This window comes from Rhipicephalus microplus, chromosome 2 (genome assembly GCF_043290135.1).
Source record: "Rhipicephalus microplus isolate Deutch F79 chromosome 2, USDA_Rmic, whole genome shotgun sequence".
NCBI lineage: Eukaryota > Metazoa > Arthropoda > Arachnida > Ixodida > Ixodidae > Rhipicephalus > Rhipicephalus microplus.
Genome location: NC_134701.1, coordinates 97,077,303 through 97,091,992, shown reverse-complemented (window position 1 = coordinate 97,091,992; position 14,690 = coordinate 97,077,303). Strand labels below are relative to the sequence as shown.

At 48.4% G+C, this 14,690-nt stretch overlaps 1 protein-coding gene across 1 annotated transcript; it reads left to right on the top strand.

Moving 5' to 3' along the window:
- The first annotated feature begins 13,578 nt into the window (after window positions 1–13,578).
- LOC142790639 (uncharacterized) lies at window positions 13,579–14,007 on the top strand. The gene has a single exon (XM_075885315.1). The coding sequence runs from the start codon at window positions 13,579–13,581 to the stop codon at window positions 14,005–14,007; it is 429 nt and encodes a 142-aa protein (XP_075741430.1).
- The last annotated feature ends 683 nt before the right edge of the window (window positions 14,008–14,690 follow it).

Here is a 14,690-nt window from a genome sequence, read left to right as displayed (position 1 = left end):
TGTAGACCACAGTGATGTCATGTTCCTGCAGACGCAGGCGCCATCTAGCAAGTCTTTCTGAAGGGTCCTTGATGTTTGCCAGCCCACACAATGAATGATGATCCCTGATTGCTCAAAACGGTCTGCCGTAGAGGTATGGGCGAAACTTGCTGATGGCCCATATAACTGCGAGACACTCTTTCTCTGTCGCTGAGTAATTGGACTCCGCATTCATAGAGTGCTGCTTGCGTAAGCAATGACCTTTTCTTCTCCATTCGGCCACTAAACGAGGATGGCACCGAGACCAACGTTACTCGCGTTGGTATGTATGTCTGTATCGGCCTCTTCGTCAAAATGGGCAAGTACTCGAGTAGACTGCAAACGGCGTCGCAACTCTGAGAAAGCCGCTTCTTGTTCTTCCCGCCAAGAGAATGGTACACTTTATTTCGTTAGCTGTGTCAGAGGCTCAGCAATCTTAGCAAAATTTTTACCAAAGCGTCTGTAGTAGGCAAATATCCCCAGAAATCGTCTGACGGCCTTTTTGTCTTGCGGTTTCGGAAAGTTTTCAATTCCTGCAATCTTTTCCGGGTCTAGGCGGACGCCTTCCGCACTATGTGCCTGAGAAACCGGCGAAATCCAAAGGACCTATGTGCCTAGGCACTATGTGCCTGACGAAATCCAAAGTGACACTCTTCTGGTTTGATGGTCAGTGCTGCCACGCGAATGGCATTCAGTACCATTCTCAGTCGGTGGATGTGCTGTTCGAAGGTAGAAGAAAAAAGCACTACATCGTCAAGGTAGACGACACACAATTTCCACTTGAGTCCGGAAAGCACAGTGTCCATCATCCTCTGGAAGGTAGCGGGAGCAGAGCACAAACCGAAAAGGAGCACTTTGAACTCGTATAGTCCGTCTGGGGTCGCAAACGCCGTCTTCTCGCGATCTCGTTCGTCCACCTCGATCTGCCAATATCCACTTTTTAAGTCCAATGATGAAAAGAAGTGAGCATTGCGTAACTTATCCAAGGCATCGTCGATCCGTGGAAGTGGGTAAACATCACGCTTTGTGACTTGGTTCAGCTTTCTGTAGTCAACGCAAAACCGCAGAGATTTGTATTTCTTTTTGACTAGCACTACCGGTGATGCCCACGGACTGTTGGATGGCTGGATTACATCATCGTTGAGCCTTTCCTGCACTTGATTCTTGATGGCTTCCCTTTCTTTTGGCGCTACTCGGTATGGACGCTGATGCACAGGTCTGACGTGTTTTTCGACCATGATACGGTGCTTTGCTACGGGAGTACGTCCGACTTTCGAAGAGGTGGAGGGGGACTAATGGCGCATGTTGTTAGGCACCTACCGAAGTCTTGCGCCGCTTCCTACCCTTATGAATTCTGCCACACCAACTGACAAGCCAAACGCGCCAAACTAAACGCGGCATGCAACGCTGGTTGCACGTGTCCCCACACCACGCGCTGGAAAAAGAACGCTGGCGGTTTTTCGAGGAGCAGCTCGAGGCGAGACGCAAGAGAAGAAGTTGACGAGGTTTTCACTAGCGAGCTGACAACCTTTCTGTATTTAGTTGACGGGCACAAGTTCGCCATTATTAAATAGCTGTTTTAGCTTCCGGCGCTGTATTTTTTGTTGCAATATTGTACTTGCGAGCACGTACACTATTTTAGACTCCGCTAACTCGCTTCACAGAACCACTGTATGAGTGACCGCATGACCGCACTGAAAGTGCAGGCGATCCCGAATGTGACGGCCAAGCCGTTATTTTAGGGGCGAAGCTCCTTATGCCTTGGGTCATGCGTCGCGATGTGTGTAGTAGTATTGTCGGAGTAGTAGTATAGTAGGAGTAATAGTCGTAGTAGTAGTAGCTGGCCACCTCTCGTTTAGACCTTGAAATGTCCGCTGAATAGCGGTACTTCTGTATAATGGATATATGATGAAAAGATGCGTGATTGCGGTTATAGGAGTGTTCACTAGATGGATGGACGGACGAGTGATGGGCGGACGCTCGCATAACGCACGAAAGAAAAAATGGATGTTCGAATGAATGGACGCACAGACGGACTGATGAACAGACGCATGAATTGACGCATAAACGGACGCATGGACAATCGAACAGATGGACGCACGAACCGACTCACGAACGAACGGAACCGTGGACTGACTGATAGACGCTTCGCCCCAGTCATCGTCATTCAGTCCGGGGCTGTGATTATTTTTTGTTTTTGCGCTTGACATCGTCCCAACTAGCCAGACTCCTGCGAGAAGTCACCAGGATCAGTACTGTCGCCCGAAGTCTAGTGAATATCGATGTCAGTAGGTGCGCAGCGAGAAAAAATTGGCACCGTATCTGCATATTCTGCAAATGTCGTCAAAAGATGATAGTGTTGCATGTGGATAGAGTGAAAAAAATATTTATTTGATGTTCTGCACAAGAAAATCGTTGAATGGTGTTCCGGGGGCACTGCGTTAGCATGCCTCGAGCGTACAGCAAAGGCAAAAGAGTGCATCAAGTCACGTCACACGTGAGCAAGAGCGCCATCTAGCAGTTTCTTTTGGAAAACAAAGCACGTGGCTCTGCGTGCCTGTCTCAGAGGCGATAAGGTGCAGAACGCGAGGTGACGGGCAGGTGCCACCACCATCTCGTCTTAGCAGAGCGTTTGAAACACTCCCCGTTCCGTGCAAGCGTTGCATTGTAAGTGTAGCGTGATAAGCGCTACGGTCCCTAAAATTACTTATGTATGCGTTTTCTAGTAAGAGATGAATATTCAAAATATATTCGTGTTGTTATGGTGCCTCAGACAAACACAATGATTGCTTTTTAATTGACAATTGCACAAGCATGAACGCTCAACCTTGAGCACCCTTGCTGGTCACTGTGGATGGGGTCGGCAGTTTCAAGTACTTAATGCCAGTAAGAGTAGACAAACAGACAATTGTACAGACAGACCAAAATGTTCGCGTCGAAGGTCCCCAAGAAAGACTATCGTCTTTAACAATGAAAGACCCAAACCTGCTTCGATGATGTTCCTAGCAAGCACAGTGTCGCCTATAGTTTAACGATATACGCTTCCTCACAGACACGTTAAGGACGTCGTTGTATGAGTGTTGCGTCCTTGGAAATAATACGATAGATTACCAGAGATGTTTGGCCAAGTTGGTATGAGGAAATCAAAAACATTGTGCTATAATGCCGACAAAGGGCCTACATACAGGCTTTCGGAAGGAAACAAGCTCGGCGAATGCATGTCATCGAACGGGTCATCAAATGTTGTGTTAGCAGCAAAGCGGCCAAGCCGGCTGAGGCGCTTCAATTGCCAAGACCGCAGGGTTCTGTGCGTGTGAAGGCACGTGAGGCAGAGCTGCACATAGCGCCAAAAGAACGTCCAAGTTTTAAAGGGTGTTACGAAAAGGCCCAACGGTCTCTTAGACCAACGCCGGCCCGAGTGCATTCAGGCAGCAGCAATACGAAGGGCAGCCAGAAGGAAACAAAACGTTTATAATTACAACGTATGTACAAAACGTAGACGAGGAAGGAGATGACGCCAGATGCACCGGCCTTTTATGCGCGCTGAGACGCTCTAGGAGGACGGTGCAATTCCACGGGGAACACATCCAGCGCTTCTGAGGGACGCGCCCAGTGTCTTTGGTGAACGCACTCAGCGTCTCGGACGGACGCACTCGGTGTCTGCAAGCGGGTCGTGTGGCACTTCTGGTGTAGTCCGGCTCTGGGCATTGCCTGTGGGAGCCTTTAAAGTGATGGATCACAGCTCACTCGTTAGAGGAATAAGCAGGTAGGTGCCATGGCGTACCAGAGAGTTTGGGGTTTCTGAGGCATCCGTCGGTTGACCTGGGTACAAGCGAATTGGACTAAACATAAACGTGATGGTAACGCAATCGTGAGGTCAGGAACGTCAAGAACCTCTCACTGTAACAGACAAGAAGAACAGTCGAGATGGACAGAGAGCGTAATGAGAAAGTCATAGCTGAGGGTTAGGGAATGATACCGTCCTTCATACAAACAAGAAAAACCATGATTGTGGTTACCGAATCTCTCACGTGCAATACACATTGCAAGAACGCAAGAGTTACTGCCATTGGCTATATGAACAACATGCGATAAGTTCAGCGTCGGATTTTGTGGAGGCGTTCAACAAGGTCAGCGCTGAATCGGACGCCAGTGTCGGTGAGCGCCTTAACTGGCGTGCCATCTACTTCTACAATAACAATGTTTTGTCGAGTAGCCAGACTCCACAGAGAATTATCGGGTCAATAGGCGAATGTGGAATTACCTACGGCAGCTGTACTGGTAAGCTTTCCTGGAAGCGACGGTGACTGTACAGCAAAGGTGAGCGGTGCGGCAAGTGTCATCGCGAACGTCGGTGGTTCTGTGGGTACGCTGAGTGGTCGTAACAGGGGCCCGAGGTTTGGGAATTAAGGCATGATGGGTCTTCGTGGTCGTAGAAGGATGAGGATAGAGTGTCCTCTACACGATACGGCGCACAATGTGAGAGAAAGGCTCACGGTGATTCATTGATATGTGGGGTTTAGCGTCCCTAAACCGCCATATGATTATGAGACACGCCGTAGTGGAGCGCTCCGGAAATTTATACCACCTCGGTATGGCTGACGATAGCGACAACGACAAGAAATGAGGCCTGCCTAATTACAGCATTATGGCCTGTCATCACGTGTGCGTCGTTTATGGGTGGTATTAGGCAAAAGGGCACACTGGGTAGGTTCATTCGCCAGTTTTTCGCGCAAGAATTTCCGGATCAATGGCACTGCCTAGCGGATTTTCTCGCAAGGCTAAACCTACGGAGCAGGTGGGAAAGCTGCGTCTATCTCTCGCCGCACAGGGTGGAGGCAGTTTTTGGTACAGGGCGGCTGGAGCAGGACGTCTACGCACAACGAGGTGGCAGTGGTGTTAGGGAGCCGGACAAATTGCTGACTGACTCGACGGCTCTTCGCTTCTTCGAAGCATTGGCACTCTCGGATAATGTCGTTAATGGTGAAACAGTTCCTGCAATTTACTAAGTGAATGGTGCCATTGGCGATACCTTCAAGTATGTGGCTGATTTTGTCTTCTTCGGGTGTGTGGTCGTGAAGTTGCAAGTAGAAAACAACATCATCGTTCGTGTACAACATGAAGAGCTTCGTGAAGGATTGTTCATGACACGAGAGTTCTTTCCCGGTGGTTCAGCAGCTTGCAATTGCCTTTCCAAAAAAAAGCTTCCATTTTTTGCATACATCTCAACCAAATGGGCATTGAAACTCCGTCGGACATCCGGATAAAGTTCGAACCTCAACGTTGTAAGCAGATGTCCATGGGGCATCCGAAGAATTATCATGTCGGATTGAATTTTGGCTTTCTCCAGCGCCCAGCGGACGCCCTCGGGACATAACAACGAGGACGTATTGTGCATATATATATGTGTATATGTATATATATATAAACATATTAAGGCATATTAAGGCATAAATATATATATATATATATATATATATATATATATATATATATATATATATATATATATTTATATATATATTGTCCCACATTGTATACTTTGTATTTGCTATTTTTGGTATCTGTTTGATATAAAGCCATATCATTCGCAATTAAATGTCGCGTGTCTGCATAAACAATATTATATTCTTGTTTCATGATATATGAATCTCTCGTGGAGGGTAATACCGCTGTTGTTCATTTAGTTGTTTCGAATGGCGTTCACTATGAACCTTCAAAAGAAGTTTCATATTTTGCGCGTTTAGAGTTCTACACTTTTTTTCTTTTACAAAACTATCAAATAATTTTACGTTTCACGTATTTATGTAGTTTGTGTCTACATCTTTTTTACATATTTAAATGTCATAATTGATATATCGTAGATTATCAGGTGCACGCGCCGAAGAACATACCGATAACACGTGCCTCCACCCCTCGCCACGGCGCATGCTCTGGCCTCGGGCCAGGGTATTAAAACCAAGACAGCAGCCTCGTGAATAAAGATTGTTCCTTCTTGTTCTGGCCATGCATTGTCTTATTCTTCGCCCTTACGATACTACAGTGGCGACAAGGATGGGATCCGGTTAATTGCACTCCGACGCTGAGACCAGAAGAATGGGATCCCGACCCCCTGCCTTCGACGACGCCGTGAGTAGCTGGAGCACGTATCGTGTCCGGTTGGAAGCCTACTTTGAGGGCAACGATATTACCGACGTAGCGAAACGCCGGGCCCTACTGGTTTCATCGTTGAGCGACAGTGTCGTCCAGATATTGCAAGGGCACCAGCCGGGGGTCGCCATCAACTCCTTGACGTACGATGACGTTGTGAAATGCTTGGAAGAACATTTCAACCCTCAGGCAAACGAAATAGCAGCAAGCTATTTTTTCTTTATGCGAAAACAAGATGAGCAAGAAAGCTTCCGGGAATACATTGCTGAACTGAGAAGACTGGCCGTAAATTGTAATTTCGGGGCGACACTGGACCGTATGTTGCGGGACCGAATCGTTTGTGGGATTCGGGATGAGGAAACGCGCCGGTGCCTGCTGGGCCGCAAGAACTTGACTAGTGAAGAAGCCGAAGAATTGGCCTTAGCTTCTGAGAAAGCGAACGAAGACGCTCGGGGCATGCGTACTTCATACGCCCGGACCGAAGGTGGCGGCGTCAACGTGATACAGCAACAAGGCAGACAGTGGAGGAAGAATTGCAGCCTTTCATGCGACAGATGCAAAGGGGCACATGCAACGGCGTCCTGTCGACATCGCAGATCCATATGCCATCAATGTGGTAAAAGAGGGCATCTTGCTAGGGCTTGCAAAAGACCCCACACCCCCAGGTCAGGAACGTTCGCTGTCGACGGAACCGAATGTGAAAGCGAAGAAGAGAGATTGTATGCTCTCGTTGCACACAGTTCCGCCAATAAGCACTTGGTGCAGCCAATCGAGCGCACCTTAACGTGGGAAGGCCGTAGGCTGCGAATGATTGTCGATACTGGATCACCAGTAAGCGTGATTTTCAAAAGCTTGTACAAGAAGCATCGCAAGTGGTGGCCGGCTCTGCAAAAAACTCCACTACGCCTTTCATGTTTCCTGGGACCGTTGCCGGTCGTTGGCAAGGTAGACATGCAGGTACAGCTTGGACCAGTAACGGTGAGCAGTTCGCTGATAGCAGTGGACCATCTAGGGCCCTTTTTGTGCGGAAGGGACACGATAGAGGAATTTCGCAAAGCAGGCATGTTGCTAGTAGAAGGCACGTCGTCTTCGGTGAATGTTGTTCACGCCGACAGCCAGCTAACCGCACTTATTGACGAGTTTCCGGACCTCTTTGAAAACCTCGGATGCTGTAAGGGACCACCGGTGAAGCTGTACCTCAAGGAAAGTGCGCAACCTCGATTTCTGAAGGCTCGGACAGTCCCGTAAGCCATGAGAGCGCAAGTCTCCGCCGAAATTGACCGACTGGTGGAAGTGGGCGTGCTGTCCCCAGTGAGCGTGGCTGAATGGGCAACACCGGTCGTGCCCGTAGTAAAGAAGAACGGAGACATCCGGCTGTGTGGGGACTTTAAGCTAACAGTTAATCCAGCGACAAGAACAGAGCAGTACCCGCTTCCGAAAATTGACGACATCTTTGCGGCGCTATCAGGAGGCGAAGTGTTCAGCACACTCGACTTACGAAACGCATACAACCAGCTTTCCCTGGATGATGATGCTAAGAAGATAACTGTGTTGAATACACACAAAGGCCTCTTCTGCTACAACCGCTTGGCTTTTGGCATTGCCTCAGCGCCTGCGCTGTTTCAGCGGCGCATAGAAGCCGTGCTGCAGGGTATACCAGGAGTGAAAGTTTACCTGGACGACATTATTGTAGCAGAAAAAGAGTATGACACAACGATACTGCGGCAAGTGTTCGAACGACTTCGGGCGAACGGCCTAACACTGAACAAGAAGTGCCACTTCCGGGAGAAAGAAGTGGTATTTCTAGGGCACCGAATCGATGCAAAAGGCCTCCACCCACTGCAGGACAATTTGGAAGCAGTGCTAGCGGCACCGCCACCGACTTCGGTAAGCCAGCTTAAATCATTCTTAGGACTGGTCACATACTATTCCAAATTTCTACCGAACTTGTCGTCCACTTTGGCCCCGTTACACCGACTCTTGTCTAAAGGAGCGCTGTGGTGTTGGGGGCCCGCACAGAGAACAGCATTCCAAGAAACCAAGCGCGCCATGAGAAGGGCGAACTTTCTTGTGCATTACGACCCCCAAAACCCTTGCGGCTTGAGTGTGATGCGTCGGCCGAGGGTATAGGCGCAGTTTTGTCGCACCGCATACAAGGAGTGGATCATCCCATAGCGTTCCGCTCGAGAACTCTAACGTCGGCGGAACGTAATTATTCACAATTGGAAAAGGAGGCACTAGCGCTGGTCTTCGGCGTTGTAAAATTTCGAGATTATTTGTTTGGCAACAAGTTCACTCTGGTGACCGATCACAAGCCTCTGACTGGTTTGCTAGGTCCAGATAAACCCATTCCGCAAATGGCAGCGGCCCGCATTCAACGTTGGGCGCTGCTCTTAGCAGCTTATCAATACGACTTGGAATACAGAAAAGGAGAGCTAAATGCAAATGCCGACGCTCTAAGCCGGTTGCCATTACCGGTTCGCGATAATGGCTGGGAAAATGAACTAGCCGAATATGTCCTGCATGCGCAGGCTATGGATGATTTTGTTTTGTCTACGCAGAGTATTTCAGACCACAACAGCAAAGATGACGTACTTCAGCAAGTAAATAGTTGTATCTTGCAAGGCTGGCCAAGGCGTCTCGGTTCAGAGGAACAGCAGTACCAACTGCATTTTGCACGGAGGCATGAATTGGCCGTGAGTAACGGAATACTCTACTGGGGCTACCGTGTGGTTCTGCCTACAGCTGCCCGGCAATTTGTTTTGAAAGAGTTGCACGATACGCACCCAGGCATGACGGCAATAAAGAACCTCGCGCGCTCAATTTTCTGGTACCCAGGGCTAGACGGTGAAATTTAAATGCTTGCAAAACGGTGTCCCCAATGCGTGCAGTGTTTGCCCATGCCCCCAGCGCAGGTCCCGGCAAACTGGCCAAAGAACAACAGACGGTGGTACCGCCTACACGTGGATTTTGCTGGTCCCGTGGAAGGGCATATGATCTTCGTCCTCGTCGACGCCGAGACTAAGTGGATCGAAGCAGTGCCCTTGAAGACGGCGACAGCAGCGACTACGGTAGACACACTTAGGTGCATTTTCGCGCGATTTGGCATACCACGGACTGTCGTGTCGGATAATGGTCCACAATTCACCAGTGCAGAGCGCGGTTCTTCCGAGAAAATGGGGTGCGCCACGTAACGACGGCCCCGTACTACCCGCAATCTAATGGTTTGGCGGAACGGGCAGTACGCACCATCAAGGAGGGCCTGAAAAAAAATCGGGTGGGAACGCTGCAAAGTCGTCTTGCCAAATTTTTGTTGCGTTACAGGACAACACCGACCCGAGAGGAGCAGTCGCCCGCGGAAAGGCTTTTTGGATTCCAACCACGGACCCGCCTGAGCACCTACCTGGCAGAGGAAGACGGGGCGAAGAGGGAGGCTACCGTCAACGGAGTTCCGAACTCTGGAAAGAAAGAGTTTGCACCAGGAAGGGAGGTGTGGAGTCGACAGTACAGTCAGCTAGGTCAAAGGTGGCTACCCGGAACCGTGACAACAGTCGAAGGCAAGCGATTGTTAACCGTTAACACGCCAAGGGGGGTGCAACGTAGACACGTCGATCAAGTACGACTACGCGACTCGTCGACACTGATTAAGAAAGAACCGTGCGAAACGCCAATGGCCATAGAGCAATTGCCACTCTCATCCAGCGGCTCCAGTCAACTAGCAGCAAAGCCCTTCAGGCCGGTCTGTCCGAGCCTGGTGAGGAAGCGTCTGGCGGTGGCATCGAGCCAGCAAGTCCAAGGTCCACGGCAGAACCACTCCCACTCCGACGCTCCACACGTGCCCGCAAGCCGCCGGATAGGTTTTAGCTCAGAGGGGAGGAAGTGATATATCGTAGATTATCAGGTGCACGCGCCGAAGAACATACCGATAACACGTGCATCCACCCCTCGCCACGGCGCATGCTCCGGCCTCGGGCCAGGGTATTAAAACGAAGACAGCAGCCTCGTGAATAAAGATTGTTCCTTCTTGTTCTGGCCATGCATCGTCGTATTCTTCGCCCTTACGATACTACCATAATAAATGTATTTAGTCAGCATTAGTAAAATAAGTAGCGCAAATGTGGTGTGCGTCTGCGCAGCTGTAACAATTTTACTTGATTGGGCGAGCAACCAACTGCTCGACCGACGACCACCTCCTGAAGAGTTGTGTTTGAGTCAATTTCTCTCGAATGTGAAGCGTGCTTGTGTTCTGTGTTCATGTTTTATGGGCGAACCTCCTTGTAGCAGCACGCGTTCGTCTCTCATAGCTGTTGTAGAATGTAACAAGTATAACATTTTGACCTCCAAGGTGGTGCCGGTGGGAGATTTTTTCTGTGCGTTTTTGAACAATAAAAAAATAATGCTCAATGTACATGCCAATGCCTGCTAGTAGGAATGAGAGACAGGAGCATTCGGCTTTTAGTTAACGCGCACGCTGCGATCCTCATGAGCAGCCATTGGCATGCACACTGAGCACTATCTGACTGGAAAAGGTTGCTAGGTTATACTCGCTGGGCGTAACCTTCTTGGTTTTAGAAAGGTTTAGCGAGCGTTGGGCCACAGTGCCATGAAAACAGTGAACTAATACATACCATGAACTCGAGGTGGTTAAAGGTGGGAAGTAGACCCAATGCGCAATCCGTAAGAAAGTGTGCGTGTGCCGCCTCTCGTTTAGTCCTTGGCATGTGCCCTGGATGGCGGTGCTTCTATATGGGGAGTATATGATGAAAAGATGCGAGATTGTGGAACTTGGAGTGTTGAATAGATGAACGAGCGGACACACAGAAAGATGCAAGAATGGACGCATGAACGGACGCAGGGGTGGCTGCATCTATGAACCTAGGGATGGACGCACGAACAGATGCACGCATGGACGGGCAGATGGACATATGGACGGTCACACAGACGGACGCATAGGTGGACGGAAGCAACAACGAATGGACGGACGAATGCTTTGCCCCACTCACCATCATTCACTCCGTGGATTTGCTGCAAATTTTTTGTGTTCCGCAAGTGCTGCTGATTACGAAGATGCACTTGTGGCAAGCCGCCAGCATCTCGGAGAAGACAAAGAAGTTGTGCCACTGCTGCTCCGCGTGTTCGAGGTAGCACGGAAGAAGAGGACGCCAGCAAGAACGAGGAACATCTGCGGGGCTCTCTGCGAATTCATATATAACGCAAGAAGATTACCTTGCTGAGTCAGCGATCAGCTCTCGAATTTTACTAGCCACACTATCAGTTATTATTTAGCTGGTACACTGCAATGATTCAACTCTCAGGAGAATTTCAAATAACGATTCCACCTCAGATATTCAACAAATTCTATTATTTCTCTTCCCCCCTTTTTTCCTTTTTACATTGCGCCAAATTAATTTCACAGTCAAAACACAGTAATCATATTCCCCTAGTCTAGAAAATCTAAAGGTATTGACTTGCATTAACCACCGGCTTCTTTACCAATCCCCCTTGGTGGGTGAGAGCCACAAAAGAAAGGAACAAGCAAGCAAGCAAGCAAGCAAACGACAGCATCTAGAATTTGCATGTGGGTTATTCTCAGAGTGGCCCAGCTTATAAATTTAGGCCTTTGATTGTTTTGGAGCGTGAGGCCTTGCGACTATGCGTAGGGCTCCCAAACTTTGTTGCGAATAATGTTTTGTATCAGGAGGCGCACTTACCAAGCTTGCCTTGCCTATTCCGTATCCTGGCGGTTTAGGTTTATCAGAAATTTTATTGTTATTCGGAAAGACGATCAGAATATGTATTTATCAACGATCCAGACTCTTTTTTTTTGCTCATTGGCAGTGTTTTTATACACCACATGTTAATTTTGTTCAGAAGCAACAAGACAGAATTATTGTAAAAATTCGAGATATACCAGCCGCAAACAAGCTAAATCAAAACATTATCATAAAATATGATAACATTTTCACCTGTAAGCCTAAATTTCAATCACACAGGGTCCTAAAATAGCCGTTTATAAAATTACCTTGCACACGTGGAAACAAATTATGTAATAACCACTGATGCTTCAGAAATAGACGAAAATGCAGGAGTAGGTATTTACTCTTCTTCACTTGACTGGTCATTTTCTATAAGACTACCAGACTTCACACCTATTTCTGAAGCTGAACTTTTGGCAATCGTTCTAGTACTACGAAAACGGACTTTGGACCTCCACACTGCTAGAATAATTACAGTCTCTCTGTCCGTATGTACGTCACTGACAGCTTCATTTCGATCAGATACCTTAAGGACATTCTCTGCGCTAATTCCTCCCAAGCTAAAACTCTTAATATTATTATGGGTCCCTGGACATTGCGGGTAGGTGTTGAATAGAATGGCGGACCCGATTGCTCGAACAGCATTAAATGGCCCAGTACTTTCTGTGCTTCCGGTGCTGGCCACTATGACGGCAATAAGATGTCAAAATTTTTCCCTCAGGGCTGATGCCATAGAATCAGCAATACCATGCACTGAATTTAGACATTTGCAATATCGATCGAACTCCGACTGGTGTCATACTAGACAACTGGTAGTCATACTAACAAGGCTGCGATGTCGTGTACCCCCTTTAAATTAATATTCACATAGGGCCGGTCTGGAGAATATCTCTCCATGCAGCTTTTGTATAGATCTGGAATCAATAGACCATTATTTTTGTCATGTCACCGTTACAGTCTAAATATAAAACGTCTCCTTGTCGTCTCATATGCTTACCTCGGGCTGCCCTTCACGATTGACAATATACACTGGTTATTCGTTTCTGGGCTACAGCCACAGAAATGTCTTTGGAGTCGTTTGCAGTTATTTTCATGAAACAAAACGAAATTGTTCAATGTGTTATTATAATAATATATATGTGTATGTGTTATGTATATGTGTTTTTATGTGTTATTATAACGTATATGTGTTATTATAATAATATTATGCATATAATAAGCAAATTCTGATAATGAACTTTAAGCGTGTTCGAATTTACATCTGTTTCAATTTAAGATATATATTATTCTGTCTGGTCGGAATGTGAAGAAAATGTTGCACTCTTTCTGCATCTACGTGTGCTTTATACTCCTTCTGTTAGAATTAGGTATCATTTGAAAGGCTTTCAATTTCATATCCTCAAATCTTGGCCGATCCCCGAGTGGGCAAAAGCCATAGTTGAGGCATCATCATCATCATCGTCATCATCATCATCTGTGGACATCCATGCCAGAGCAATAATAAATAAAAATATGTAGGAAACCAAACGCCGTAGGTCTTCTTACAAGTGGTGACCCGGACTTCAAGCGGCAACGCACACCCACTCGTCCTTTCGTCAACGCACCAAGCGTGACGGCCAACTCTCTTCTTCAGCCCCGTTCACTTCGGCTCACCATGGACACCATACCCAACAGCGACGCCATGCCGAATCCCACGGTACCTGACCCTGTCGTCGCCACCCTCAGGCTTCCGGAGTTTTGGCAGGCGGACTCTCAACTCTGGTTTCTGAGCGTCAGTCGAGTCACTTTTCCGACGACACAGGTAGCGTCACAAACAGCGAGGTACGACTATGTCATCAGCGCTTTACCACCTGCTGTTATCGCCATCGTAACAGATATTCTGCGTTCTCGACCTCCTGACAATACCTACGACACCCTTAAAGAGGAGCTCATACGCTGGACAACTGAGTCGAAACAGCGTGGACTGCAGCAGCTACTCACCTTGCAAGAACTCGGCAACCAAACGCCAACAGAGAGTCTGCATCGCATGCGACACCTGATCGGGGACCATTCAGCTGCATTGAACGCATCTATCCTACGCTAACTCTTCTTACAGCGACTGGCACAGCAGGTAAGGTATATTTCGAGCGTATCGTCTACAAAAACCTTCGGCTCACTAGTGTGGATGGCCGACAAGAATATAGACATCGGTGCGCCGTCTATATCTGCAATGGAGAGACCACGTGAATCAACCCTCTCTGCACTGGTACGCGATGACCGCTTGGACGGCATTCGTCAAGCTAACGAGAAGCTCAACCGCAAGGTGGATCTGTTGGCCACTGAACTGAGCACTCTCAAGGTAGACCACCACCGCAACGCGTCACGACAACGGCACCAAAGCCAAGTCTGCCTGTCGGCGTCTGCATGTACCACCACCGATACGGAGCTCGAGCTCGTCAGTGCAAACAGCCATGCCAGTTTGCGGGAAACGCAAGGGCCATGCACTGAGGGCAGCCAGTGTTTCAGGGCCGACATACAGCCGCCTATTCCACGTCATGGACTGCGTCACCAAAGTCCACTACCTCATCAACACAGGTGCTCAAGTGTGTGTGTGTTGTTCCTCCGACGTTGGAGGACCGCCGAATACACCAGACATCGCTGCCTTTCACTGCAGTGAATGGTTGGACCATACGTACCTACAGACTGAGGTCTGTCACGCTTGACATCGGCCTGAGACGCACGTCCCGGTGGATCTTCCTAATCGCTGACGTGCGTGTACCCATCATC

Bases quoted from the DNA above. Each gene is read 5' to 3' on its own strand.
- LOC142790639 (XM_075885315.1), top strand. From the start codon at position 13,579: ATGGACACCATACCCAACAGCGACGCCATGCCGAATCCCACGGTACCT.